The 14106-nt window shown below is 34.4% G+C and overlaps 1 protein-coding gene across 1 annotated transcript; it reads right to left on the minus strand.

Moving 5' to 3' along the window:
* Positions 1-211: 211 nt before the first annotated feature.
* Positions 212-6047, minus strand: LOC146532755 (uncharacterized). Its single transcript, XM_085196296.1, has 2 exons — positions 3533-6047; positions 212-465 (listed from the first exon to the last, which is right to left on the minus strand). The coding sequence occupies exons 1-2, from the start codon at positions 6045-6047 to the stop codon at positions 212-214; spliced, it is 2769 nt and encodes a 922-aa protein (XP_085052422.1).
* Positions 6048-14106: the final 8059 nt, after the last annotated feature.

The following is a 14106-nucleotide window of genomic DNA, read 5'->3' on the forward strand; positions in this document are numbered from 1 at the left end:
AACTATTGCAAAGTTAGCGAGCGAATAATTATAGATGGCAATGTCTTTATTGAATATAGAGCAGCTACTTTTAAAACACAGCCAATGTAGTGATTCTTGGAGTGGCATGAGTTTAGAAATTAGATCATTTTCAAAATATTGCACAATTCGATTATAGGTAATATCCGTACCTAGTTTCTACAAAGTGGTTACTGTGGTACGTAGGTACGCCTCATTTGCCTTGTCTGTAGCGCAGTACTGTGCTCTCCTCAGAATTCGAAGAGTGGCCTGAGTTTGAGGACTCAGGGAGGGATCCTTCAACACCGGAGATACTGGTACTCTCCTGATGCAGTGAATCTCTTAGTGCTGCTATCATATTCCAGGGTAGGGTGTAGGTTGGGCGCCGGAACCCGGCATTACCTAATAAGAAACGCAGTGGCATAAAGCGACTGCTTAACGCCGGTCTGCCCATGCGTGTTGCTGTTCCTGGCGACGTGGGTCTCCCATATGTGATTTTTTTATACTCATTAAATCAACTTTGTAAAATTATATTATTCCATAGTTATAGCTCCAAATGTAAAGAAATATGGATACTTAAAATTTCAAATTTAAACTTAAAATACATATATTATAAATTGCTAAAACCCTTGTTTGATTTATTTGAAAAGTTAATTCATAAAAATATCGAGGCAGATAAAACCATTTTCCACTCGAGTTCGCGAGTTTTCAAAATTTGCGAGAAAAGTTACTTCTTTCTACTATAATATATAATGATAATGCGTAAAAACTAAAACCTGTTAGAAAAATTATCTTAAAAATATTTATTTGTAATGTAATCTCTATTATATATGTTTTTAAGTATAGTCAGACGTTTAAAAACAACATATGTATACGCATACTCAGGTACATACTCGTAGGTGATGAAATTTCGTTAAATGAAACAGCTTTTTCAGTGCAAAATGTCTAAATCAACGCTGGCAGTTTCGCAGTTACAACATATAGCACAGTAAAAAGCATTGCACTTCAAGTAGTGATTAAACACGGTTACTTTAACAAATTTTCTCATTAGCACAAAATTTTAATACGTTTTCATAAATTTAAGCCTTAAAATGCTGAAAACTATACTGTGGAATTTCCTCTTGATCCACTGTGCATTTACTGTGTAAATACGAGTTACATATTATTACGTGTCTAATATGTAATGCGTGCTACATCTATATCATATGTCCTCTCGTAGTAGTCACCATTCTCTGCTCTCCGTTTACATTCGCGGGTTAATTTACAACTTAACTTTACGCTTTGTCTTATGGAAGTGGAAAAAAAAATACAATTTAAGCACAATTATTTTCTTGAGTTAAGATCCAAGCCACTACGCCCCCCTTCATCCACAATGACCTCAATTTCAATTATTTTTATTTATCAATTAAAATTGCCTTCTACACTGAGTAACTTTTGCATTTCGTTATTTTCAGAAATATAATTATAAATCATCGATCGTATCCTTTTACACTTTAAACTAGCAACTTTTTACCAAGTGTGTTTTATCTAAAATATAGATATATTATAATACACTTTTTTTCATTAAATGTACAAAAATATCACAAACTTAAATAAATTTTAGCAAATATATTCAACTAAGTTATAGTACTTCCTTATACTCCTAAGAGAGAATGCTCTCAAGTCGTTAAGTTTTAAGTATTTCAGAGAATTTCGTAGTGCATAAAAAGGTTCTCAAGTAACATAAGATGCTTATGAAGCAAAGGAAAAATATTTGTATATAATAATTAATTATAACTTATAATTTTTATGTATCTCGTTTACTTTATTAAGTTGATTTCGTATCTCAGTGTTTTGATAATTGTAATCAAAAGCAGATGAGCTTAAACAGTGTTTTTATTTTATTTTAACTTTAACACAGTTTTTTAAAATAGATGCTATAATTTTGGAAAATTGAATGGAAATAAGTTGCCTATCAGTACCCAGAGTTTTATCAGTTTAAAATTGTGTAAAAAATCGGTGGGTTCAAATAACAGTATCATTGTATTATGATTACCTAATTGTTCATATAAATAAAAATATTTGTAAAATTAACATTTTACTGATGTGAAATTTAACCTACACCTATTGAATACCGTTAGAATGTATATCACTGAGCTATGGCCGCAATAATATTTATATAAAATATATTGGAAGAAAATAATTAAATTCGACAACGTCAGCGTTCAATTTGGTTTCGTTACAATATAATATTGAAGACTTTTATTGAACGAAATAAAAATGTATAACTAGCAAAAATTAAACTCGCGCCATGCGATACGATATTGTTGTTTCGAGATTTCGATTATTTTATTGGAAATATTTATAATTTATATTTAGAATATACTTTTATTAAATAAGCGAATCAATTTTACATTTTTAAATATAAATTATTATAAAAAAGATACATTTAAAAATATAAAAAACCACACTTCCGAGGGCGGGACAAGGGTCCAAGCCATCGGTGGCTAGGGCTCCAGAGAGAGGAACCTCCGCACAATACGTGCCGTCTCAAGTATTACTGCCTTCTGTATCCGGTTCTTGATCCAACAGCTAAGCGATAGCCTCTTAAGGTGTTGGTCGAGGCTTTTCGCTATTAAACCGTTAACCGAAACCACTATCGGCACAATGATAGTCGCATTAACATCCCACATGGCGGTAATCTCATGGGCTAGGTCCAAATATTTAGATTGTTTTTCTTTTTCGGCCTTCACGAGATTTTCATCATGTGGGATAGTAACGTCAACAATCACTGCGCGGCGCGCCGCTCGGTCTACTAGTACTATATCAGGTCTATTGGCAACAATATACCTGTCAGTAATAATAGACCGATCCCAGTAGAGCAAAGCATAGCTATTTTCAAGAACAGACATGGGATTGTACCTGTAGTAAGGCACCTCCAATTCTACAAGGCCATATTGAAGAGCAAGTTGCTGGTGTATTATCTTGGCTACTTGATTGTGTCTATGCAAATACTCGCCATTAGCAAGATGAGAACAACTAGAGACAATATGTCTGAGGGACTCCCCAGGTCGATGACACGCCCGGCAGATGTCGATAGTGCCATCTTTCATAATATGTCTCTGGTAGTTCCGTGTCTTGATAACTTCATCCATAATTGCACAGACAAAACCTTCAGTTTCTCCGAAAAGATCCCCGAACTGTAACCAAGATAATGATGAAACAGTATCCACGTCCTGGCCCACTAGGGCTCTATGGAATCTACCATGCAGCTCCTTGCTCTTCCATACAGCCATGCGATCAGAAGTAGTAAGTACTACAGGCCGACGCCAGTTCTCTTTGCCCAAGGAAAGAGGAGTAAGGCCTTTGTCAACTGTTACCACATCCTTGTGCATATCCACGTCAATCTTGAGAAAATATTCTCTAAGACTGCATACCTCGTGGTTATGGAGGTTCTTGACATTCAAAAAGCCACGACCTCCACACTTACGCGGGATATACAGTCTCATTACAGACGAACGCGGATGGTGCATTCGGTATGTCGTCAACAATTTACGTATTTGGCGATCTACGGAGTCTAACTCAGTCTGTGTCCATCTTACAATGCCGAAAGTATAGGCTAAAAGCGGCATAACCCAACCGTTGAAAGCACGCACCTTGTTGCCACCAGATAAAAGGCTGCCAAGCACTTTTTTCAGGCGGCTAAAGAAACGCTCCTTCACCAATTGTTTTATGCTCCGCTCATCAATACCCAACGCTTCAGACATTCCAAGATATTTATAAGTCTCACCTTCACCAAGAGTTCTGAAGGAAACAGAATCTGAAATGCAAATATTATCAGATCTGATCACACTCCCCCGCACTACATGCATGCTAGCACATTTATCGACGCCAAATTCCATTCCTATATCACTACTAAAGGTTTGAGTTACCTTTAGTAGCCGCATAAGATCAGAACGTTTTGACGCAAATAATTTCAGATCATCCATGTACAGCAAGTGAGATATGACCTTACCCCCCCGGCGAAGACGAAAGCCTAAACCTGAATCCTCTAACAAAGTGCTAAGAGGATTCAGAGCTAGGCAAAACCATAAAGGACTCAGACTGTCACCCTGAAATATACCCCTCTTTATCCTTATCGGTTCAGACGTTGCAGGAATATCACACTCCCCTAGATGACGAAGGACAGTGACCCATTGTCCCATACAAGCCTCCAAAAATGATCTCAAAGTAATATCAATCTTATATAACTCCAAGACCTTCAAGAGCCAAGTATGTGGCACTGAATCATATGCCTTCTTATAGTCTATCCAAGCAGTAGTGAGATTTTTCCTGTTCCGCCTTACCTGTTGGCTTATAGTTGTGTCAATGAGAAGAAGTTCCTTTGTACCACGGCCACCAGCCTTACATCCATTCTGAGTCGGTGCAAAAATTTTGTTACGAACAATATGTCCTGTGATTTTTTTATTCAGAATAGATGTAAGGAGCTTATAGATGGTAGGTAAGCATGTTATTGGGCGATAGTTTTTAGGCTCCGTGGTACATCCGGATTTGTATGACAGGAATGTCACACCTGTTGTCAGAAATGTTGGTAACGATCCAGAGTCAAGGGCATCCTGGAATTGTGTTGCGAAAACGGAATGTGAACTGCGAAACCACTTCAGCCAGAAATTATGCAACCCATCTAGCCCGGGACATTTCCAATTACTAGCATAACGAATAGCACACCTCACGTCAATTTCGCTTATTTTTATTGATGGCATTGGTATAATATTTTCGCAATTTTTCACAATATCACAAAACCATTCACCCTCAGTGTGTTCAACAGGAGCCGACCATATACTACGCCAAAAACCAGCACTAGCATCTGGATTCGGGATCTCGCAATTAACCACACTATCCCCAGAACGTTCCCATTTCCTGTATACACTCCGTTGGTTCTTTTGAAAGGCACTATTCTGATTGTATCGATCCCATCGTTCTCTATATCTTCTAATGCGTTTTGCCAATGCATAGAGTTTCTGTTTCAGAAAGTCAATACGGTTTGTGACGTTAGCCATATACTCACTGGGCTTTAAATTTGTTCCAGCAAATGCTTCCGCCACAAACCGCATGACCCTCGGTCGACGATTACCTGACTTGAAACTTATTAGCTTGCCAATGAGGATTCTAGTCAGATTGATACGCTTTTCAGTGTCGTACTGCCATGCCGGCACCGTATGCTTTGAAGCCTTGGTACCCCCTATATTTGGGAACTGTACACCAGCAACACGACATACAGCTACAGCACCACAATACAACAATGAATGCGTATCAGTAAGATCGTTACAGTTGTTAAAATGACTTGGCAAATGTTGATCTAGAATCCTCACTAGTGCTATGTTACGTCTATGCATAGGCAAACGAGGTAATTTTGGTCTGAGATTTACCGGAATGGAACCATATTCCAAAATAGCATCTTTCAAGCTTCTCCTCAATCGCTCATCATCCTGGGTACTCACAGACAACTCAATATTACCTTGCGACTCAATGTTGGCGTGCTGGAACTGTGACCGGATGTCGCAACTGTTGTTGTTGGTAGTATTGACCTGCTGAAAGCTCAAGCGTAGCCTTTCCAGTACGGATTCATCCAGCAGATGACGTCGCTGAATGATCCGCACCCTGTCCGACAGTCGCTGTGCAGTAACGGTCGCTGTTGGTTCAAGCTCCTGAAACATAGACAGTAACCTTGAACGATACGCAGTGAGGTTAGTTCCCCCCTCTGTTGCCCTATAGTACGCACGCATGACACTCTCATTCAGCTGTTGAGACCATCTCATGCGAGGCACTTTACCACCGGTAGCGGGAGCCTTGTTGAGCATCCTCGACACTCCTGGCTCCAAACCCTCCGATGGTGGGATGTCGGCGCGCCGGCGTGGTCTTAAAGCCGGCCCTTCCGACTCTGACATTCCTTCCTCCGAACCCGCAGTCGAAGGCGCAGTGCGATAGTCGTCTTCTGACGACGACGGTTGCGAATTCGAAGGGCAACATCTCCGCCCGTGGTGTTGGGAGTGCACTTGTCCTCCTGGCATCCGTCACTATTTTTTACTCTTGTGCCATCTTTTACCAATATTTGTTTTAATTCTAGTAATCCAGATCATATTTTTGTATCCAATTTTCTTATGGTTTTGTACTTTTTCTAAATTATTTATTAATTTATATCAACAGTGAAAATTTTTCCTGACATGTTTGTTTGACGGTTGCTAGGGTTGCTATTATTATATTTAGTATTATTACAAATATTTTTCTTTATTTTGCTGTATATATTTTATTGATTTCAAACAGAAAGGATGGCGTAATAAAAGGAAAACTTTTAAAGTAATTTGCACCAAAACTAAATATACAACTAGTTAAAACGTAATATACGTAACACGTACTTGTTATTACGTATATATTTATCGATTATAGCGGACTTTTGTTTATTTATTTTATAGTAATTTTACTAACAAATCCACTGCAGGTTGAGAACAGATCGTCTGACTGTTTAAATAATGATTACATCTTGAAAGCTTGACTTGGGTTAAAAATACTGTCTGTAAACTATTAAAATATGTACAGTTTACATTATTTAAAAACAAAATTATTTACCGGCATATTGTAATCACTTTTGAAAGCATCAATATTCAATTTTGCGTTCATTATGATGCGTGCAGGCGATGAGTTTTATTGAATAAATTAAAATATATTTATAGGAAGAGCAACCCTAGGAGCTCAATTTATTTTACAAATTCAAAAAAAATGTAAAATAAATTAACCACTGAACTGTACTTCGATGAAAAATGAGCAATATTTACATAGTACGATGGTTTTATGTATATGCTGATGAATATTTGTTGTAGATATTTATACTTGATATTGTAATATTTTTTTTTATCGCTGGGAAAAGCATTTACACAGATCGCTCGGACGGAAGGCAAGTATAGACACACGGTAATCTGGGACTCACTGGTGAATCCTACCTACCAACTAAAACCCAGCGGAAACCCTCTCCACTCATATAAGATGCCCGCGCCGGTTGCAGGATAGATCGGATGCCTTCAGGGTACCAAGTTCTATTTTGATATGTAAGTAAATAAACTAAATTTCTCAGCTTCACTGTATTCTGCATGTAATTTTTTGGATTGGAAATCGAACCCGTAACCTCTCGCGTTTACATAGTCGCAAATAGTGCCGCTGCGCCACGACTGGCCTCAAATTAAATATCAAGCTATATTATATATTTTTTTAATTCATGTTGAAGTCGATGCAGGGATTAATTTAAATTCACGACTAGAATCCAGAGAGTATTTCGTAGGCGTCCTTCCCATTTCCTGTTCACCGTCTACACAAAGTCCGGATGCAACTGTATCAACGGTTAACGTGACTGTACCAGTTTTTCTGTTCCATCGCTGTTTTACGTAACGAAAAAAATCTAACAAGAAATATGTTGCAATTTCTGGAATAGCTCAAAATGTTTTCATTTTGTCGGTCTAAATGAAATCCGCAATTGTAAGTGATTAAATCTTTTGCCGTTCAACGAAATATAGTAAAACAAAAGCTTGTGGTATATTGGTTTGCATATTAGTGGGTATTGCTGAAATATATAATGGTTTCGATAGTCATTATGTCGAGTGTTATTATAGATCACTAGAAAATTATTAAAAACATACGTAAAATATATCAGATTTCACGTTAGTTGGCCTTTACGCCTGGTTTGTATACTGACTCAACAAAAAACTCAAAAATCTGGAGGTACATCTTTAAAATATATTATATTTTCATTTCTTAGCTCTGGTGTGTTGGTGGCAAAGCGCGCCTCTAGGTTCCGCCATTCAACACGCAATGCTTACAGAATTCAGCGAACAGTTGAGATCAACAGTTTTAATGGAAACAGTGTTTTAACACTAGGTTTTCTGGATAGAACGTGAAAGCTAAAAAAAATATTTCATATCTTAAATAATTTATGGTAAACTTATACCCACTACAATCGAGAAGGAAATTTTAAATCTAAATCCATATATCTATCGTTTGAACCCTACATTAAGTAATTCCCTGAACAAACAGAAGATATGCAAAACGTTCTCACCACGACAAACAATGCGTGACCTCTACAAACAACTGTCACATGTCTTCATGTGATACATTACTATCACACACATCCCATTAATGAATTTATTGAATATTATTAAATGTGGATAGATATTATTTTTATTTATTATATAATAAACTTTTGTATATTTCTTCAATTGTTTTGCATCTTTATTTCCGTGACGTGAAGGTGCCGAGATAGTGCTGGCCAACATTCGTTAACGTATAAAATAACCAATCGAATGATGCTCTTATTTATCAGCGCCTTGAGCTTGGGCGGTATTCTGGGGTCGTAGACCACATCAGTGACCTCCCGCCATTTGGCCCAGGCAGCGCTTATCCAGCCATGGACATCGTGGTTAATGCCTCTAGATTCGTGGATAATAAATCCAAGGTACCAGAACCTGTCCGTTTGAACGGCTGGCTCAGGACCTATAAGGATAGTATGTTGACTCCGTAGGGAATGTACTCAGTCTTTGACAACATTTAGTTTAAGATCGCCGTTCTCAAGCTCCAGCATCAGTCTTTTCTCGTCAATATTTCCAATCCATTACATATGTATCTTAATAGGTATACTGTCAGATAATAGAATTGATAACACATCATTAAAAGATTACAGCTCACTAAACCAAAACGCCAAAATAATATTTATAAAATGTAACCGATGTTATTGCAAATGTTCGCAATATTATTTATTTACAAAATAAACATATACATTGTTTGACCTATCAAGAAAACAAATTGGTCTCCATGATCCCGGTGTAATGTTCCTCATAAATCGTTACCGCAGTAATTTATTACGGAAAATTATATGCAAATATCTCTAAATTATAATGGCATGTGAAACCTTGCTTTAATATTGATAAATTCAATTGTTAAATGAAATTTATAATTTATTTGTTTTATATTATGGTTATAATAGATGAAGTAACTTTATTTACAAAAATTGTAAAAGTTACTTAAATAAATACGCACTTTATGCCGAATTATGGAAGCATTGAGTGACGGAAATCAACACCGGGCTTTGCTTACTTACCAGAGCGAGCAAATTAAAATATTAAATATTTAATTTCCTTGATTGGAAATCGAACCTACACCCAGCTGCGCTACAGTCGCACACTTGAGCCCCGATGCTACCACTGGCTTCAAATTGTGAAATTCTTGTAAAGTGTAATATATTGTCCTAAATAGTTCCTTCAACTAGGATACGCGAGACAAGAAACCGCAAACATATGCGTAGCCCCTGCAATTAACTGCTACATTTGTTTGTACAGATGTTAGCAGAACGATGTAACCTCGGTTTAACCGAACGAAATAATTTTAGATAGATATCTAGGAAGCACTTTGTTGCACACGCTTCTAATGCAGCTTGTCTTAAAACATGAGATTATAAAGAAGTTTTTATCTATTCATAGAAGTGAAAAAAAAAATTTTAGGTCGTCGTGGCAAAAAGGTGTGATTGTAAGCGGCGTAGACTTCCGCCTCTTAACACGCAATGCCTCCAGAATTGGCAGGTAAGTGGGGAACAGAAGTGAAGAACGGAACGGAAGTAAGGAATGAGAACAGAGTAGAGTTCCCAAGTTCCCTCTGCCTATCCTACTACATATGTGCGGGATACAGCTTGAAGATAAATAAAGTGTAGGTCCATTAATTATTCTGAATGTTTCTAAACATAGATAAGCTTCAAAACTGCATTGAAAATACTGTATACAAAAATTACCCTGTAAAATATTATACAATGAAATAAATAAAAATGTTATCCATAGGATATTTTTATTTAATCGAATTAAAATAAGTAAATAAATAAGTTTGAATATATAGTTAACATGAAAAACTGAGGAATAAACTGATAGTTTCGCCATTTAGATTTTCCATATGAAACTTTTTATGTCAATAGAAACAAAAATAAAAAAAATCTAAACAAAAAATCTCAACTGACGCCGACTTATTTAGTGTATATAATAGGGTGTTTATTTTTTTTTACTAATTCACATTTGATCTGATCCAAAAGATATATATTTTTATACGTTATTAGAGACTAGTCGTATTATTTTAATATAACATTAAATATTATAATATTTTATTAAAATACGAGTATTTGCTAAAAATAACGTAGTGCATCTATGATCGTAATAAACTCATTGTCCATAAGGAAAATAATTATTTACTTGGGGATGTAATTTATTATACTCTTTAGAGTATCATCATAAATTTTGACCGCACTGCCGTGTTATTACAGTCATTTATAAGGGAAAATTATATGCAAAGCTCTCAAATTCATAATAAATAGTGAATCACTTAAGATCTATTGATAAAGGTTCTTCAATTAGCAACTATACACAATTATTACTGTGACATAGATTAATATTGTTTTGTTAAATTATTACTCCAAAGTGGTTGTACTTTTAATAGATACTGAATTCTAAAGTTATAATTTATTCAATATTCTTTGTAAAGCTCATTAAAGCGAAAGTAGCAATGTGTCCCATAAAGAGTGAATAATCCTGAAATACCTTATAGTAAACTTATTGGTCTTTCAACATAAAGTATAAAAAAAAATATATTTTTTATAATTTTTTAATATATGATTTTTTTGCCATGACATGGAATTATTAATAAAAATAATTTAAAATTACTATTTTTTTCATAAAATTTGGTAAATTCGCTATCGGTTATCTAGCCATAATCAAATTTTTCTGTCCTTGTTCCTGTTGCAGGAAGTACTTCAGTGTGTGTGTTCACTAATAAATTAACATAACTACCGTTTTAATTAGCTATACATTACATAAAAACGATTTAATTTATTTAATTTTAATTGCGTATGTCAATTTATATATAGTGTAAAATATGTCACTCTATTTAACGACAAATTCTATTGAATTGATTGATTTCGGTGCTCTATAGAGCGTTGAAATCAGTTCATAGTTGGTTCAGCATATTTTTTATACAATTAGACACTATAAATAGCAGCCCAATGACAAAAACATATATCAAAATAAAGTAGAAATAGAAGATTATAATTATATTTTAATATAATATTATATTATAATAGAGTTTTCTAAGTTGCCAAGTTTTGTTAAGCTGCAACCAAGTACGTCCTTTTGTTAAGTTTTAAATTACTGTCAATACATGAATAGAGTCTGTCAGCTAATCTGAATACAAATTAGCACATTCAAATAATAAATCAAAAAGCCAACCATTGGCTACCCGTTGGCAGCGATATTTTCTACCTAACAGTTTTATTACATATATCATCCACTTATACAGGGTGGAATTGACGGCACCACTTTAAATGAAACCACAGTTTTAACTACTCTATAAAAGCCTAATATAATTCAGAAAAAAAATAATTCCCAAAAATGAAAAAGTTATTTTTTCAAACAAAATAAATAATAAAATAATCGTTTTAAAAAAAAACGCCATTTGTAAAGTGTAATATTATCACTCACACACTTAACTGTCGGCGCGGCAACGTCGCACACGCTTCATTCAAGAAATCGAGTCGCAGCAACTAGCGTAGGTATGTAGGCAACGGCGGCGAGCTGATGTTAAATTAACGCAACACTTAGGAATACACTTTACACACACTTTTATTGAATTATTTCTATTAGGTTTTTAATTTTACTTTTGTTGCACTATAAACACATTTTTTATGTTCCCGTTTTAAACTAACACTCATTTTTAACATGTTTACAAAATTATTACAATAATAGCATTTTTTTTCACTTTTTTTAACAATAAATATTACATTTTCTGTCCACATTACATTCAGCTCGATAATGACCCATATTATTACACTTGAAACATTTAATATTTCTTTTAATTGTAGCATTTCTTTTTACAATAAATGCAGATGATGATGACACAATTTCCCCCCGTAGTAGTATTATGGTTTGGAACTTCCAAGCATTCCAATTTTTTACTCCTTCCAGTTTTATTACTGTGCTGTTTCCTTTCCATTGTGATTGTTTATTTTGCTTGTTTTTCTTTTTTATTCCTTCCCGGCAACTTAACCTCCAAATTTCAATACCAACGCCGAAGCGTCGCGTGAAGTAACGCTGTTTTAATCTCGCCAGTATTTCTAATTTTCTACGATTGATGCAATCTTCTTTATTATTGTTACGACGTGGTCTGGGCCCATAACCCGTTGTATTCATATGGTTTAGTAAACAGCATTCAGCTATAGTCCGACCCAACTACTATTGCGCAGAATGTACGCGCCGCACCGATTCTATGGGAATCCCCGGTAATCGGTGCGGCGTGAGCGGGGTGTCTTTGTACAGATAACAAAATTCATTTTTAATATTGATTGATTGTGCAATATAACACTATAATTCATAATAAATGTAGATTATACTTTGTACGTGTAACATTATAAAACTCGTTTAATATTTAATTTTTATACGATTTTCTATCAAAATAATCATACAAATATAAATAATAATGAAAATCTTAATAAAAAATTTAATAGTATATTCGATAAGTATTTTAGTTAATGGCAACTATTACAATGTTTTTAATTATCTGTGTGAGAACAGAACTTAGCCGCGGAACGGCTAAGTTCTGTTGTATTTACATTATTTTGTTCGACTTTATACGTTGAATAATTATTAAGTGTTTTAAATTATTTGGATGTTGTTTAATATTAATTTTATCATTAATCGGATTTCTAAAATCGTGATGAATGTTTCGTGATCGTGATGATGTGATTACTGAGTATTTTTCTCAAATGTGAAACTATTGTGTCAGTATTTGAGTGTACTATCAAAACATACATTTTTTTAAGACATTTCAAACAAATGTTGAGTTTTTAATATTACTTATGATGTAAATATTAGTGATAGTAAAAGGAGAATGCGACAACGACGATGTAAAACTAATGTTAAATGTAAGTACCTATCTATCGTAGTTCAATATCATTTTGTGTTAAAAATTTTGAATATAACTTTGTGGGTGGTTCAATAACCATGCAGTATTTCTAAATAATTTCATAATAAAGGTGATATAATAAATTGACTTAAAGTAGGATTTTGTTAAACAATTTTAATAAGAGGTTTGAACGTTATTTAGATTTATAATAAATAGGTAATTGCGTGAAAAAGAACGCGAGATATCGTTCTTTCTCGTTCGGTTTTGTTTTGACGAATGAAAAGTAGAAGTTTGGCAACGCTTAGTAGTATTTTTGTAGTAGTATGTGTATGTGCGCGTCACACGAAATACAGGTATGGAGAAAAATCGTGAAATGAAAAAAAAATCCTACGTCCAAACTGTTGAGGCATCTTGATTAATTTCTTTAGCTTCGGGTTTGAAATTTTTTACCCTATATGCAGTTTCAATTAAAGAAGCGCAGCCTCTTCCACCCTGTATACAATCATTAATCAGCATTTAAATTAATGTAGGTAATTCATATATGTATATATGAGCTTATTGGTGACTGATCGGTTTAACTCTGTGTTCAGTAGTATAATATTTATAGTACAGGTACAGGGAACGTATGTATGTGCTTACATGGACTTTTTTTATGGAATTTCTTAACACTAGGTTAGTGTTAAGAAGCTTAATAATATTTTTTTTCCCATTTTGAATTTTGTTATAAGATATACATTTTATTTTATCCTTTTAACCGAAGTTCTAGAAAACATACAATTTTCTGAATACAAGCAAAGCTAGTATGTATCATAATATCATTAAAGTTACAATATGAGCCGTACTCAGAGAGGAACTCGAAGCGTAGAGTGAATTCTACTACAGGTCTACGATGTAGACACCGTGTCTTCATTAGCTAACTTTATATCTAGTTAAATGTTCTTATTTATATATAAATATTTGATAAAACAAAATATATTTAGGTTAACTGATTTCAAAGTCTTAGCAGGTTTCATTTGTAGCCTACAAAGGAGGTTTCGTTTGTAGCCTACAAAGGAGAAAATCTACACTCAATCAGAACTTTTCATTTTTATTAAATATTTTTTTAAACTTAAAATTTATTTGGCTCGGTAGTTATGTATATTAAGTTATACAAAC

This window comes from Heliconius melpomene, chromosome 13, assembly GCF_056956725.1.
Source record: "Heliconius melpomene rosina isolate 202511_hmr_F chromosome 13, ASM5695672v1, whole genome shotgun sequence".
In the NCBI taxonomy this organism is placed as follows: Eukaryota; Metazoa; Arthropoda; class Insecta; order Lepidoptera; family Nymphalidae; genus Heliconius; species Heliconius melpomene.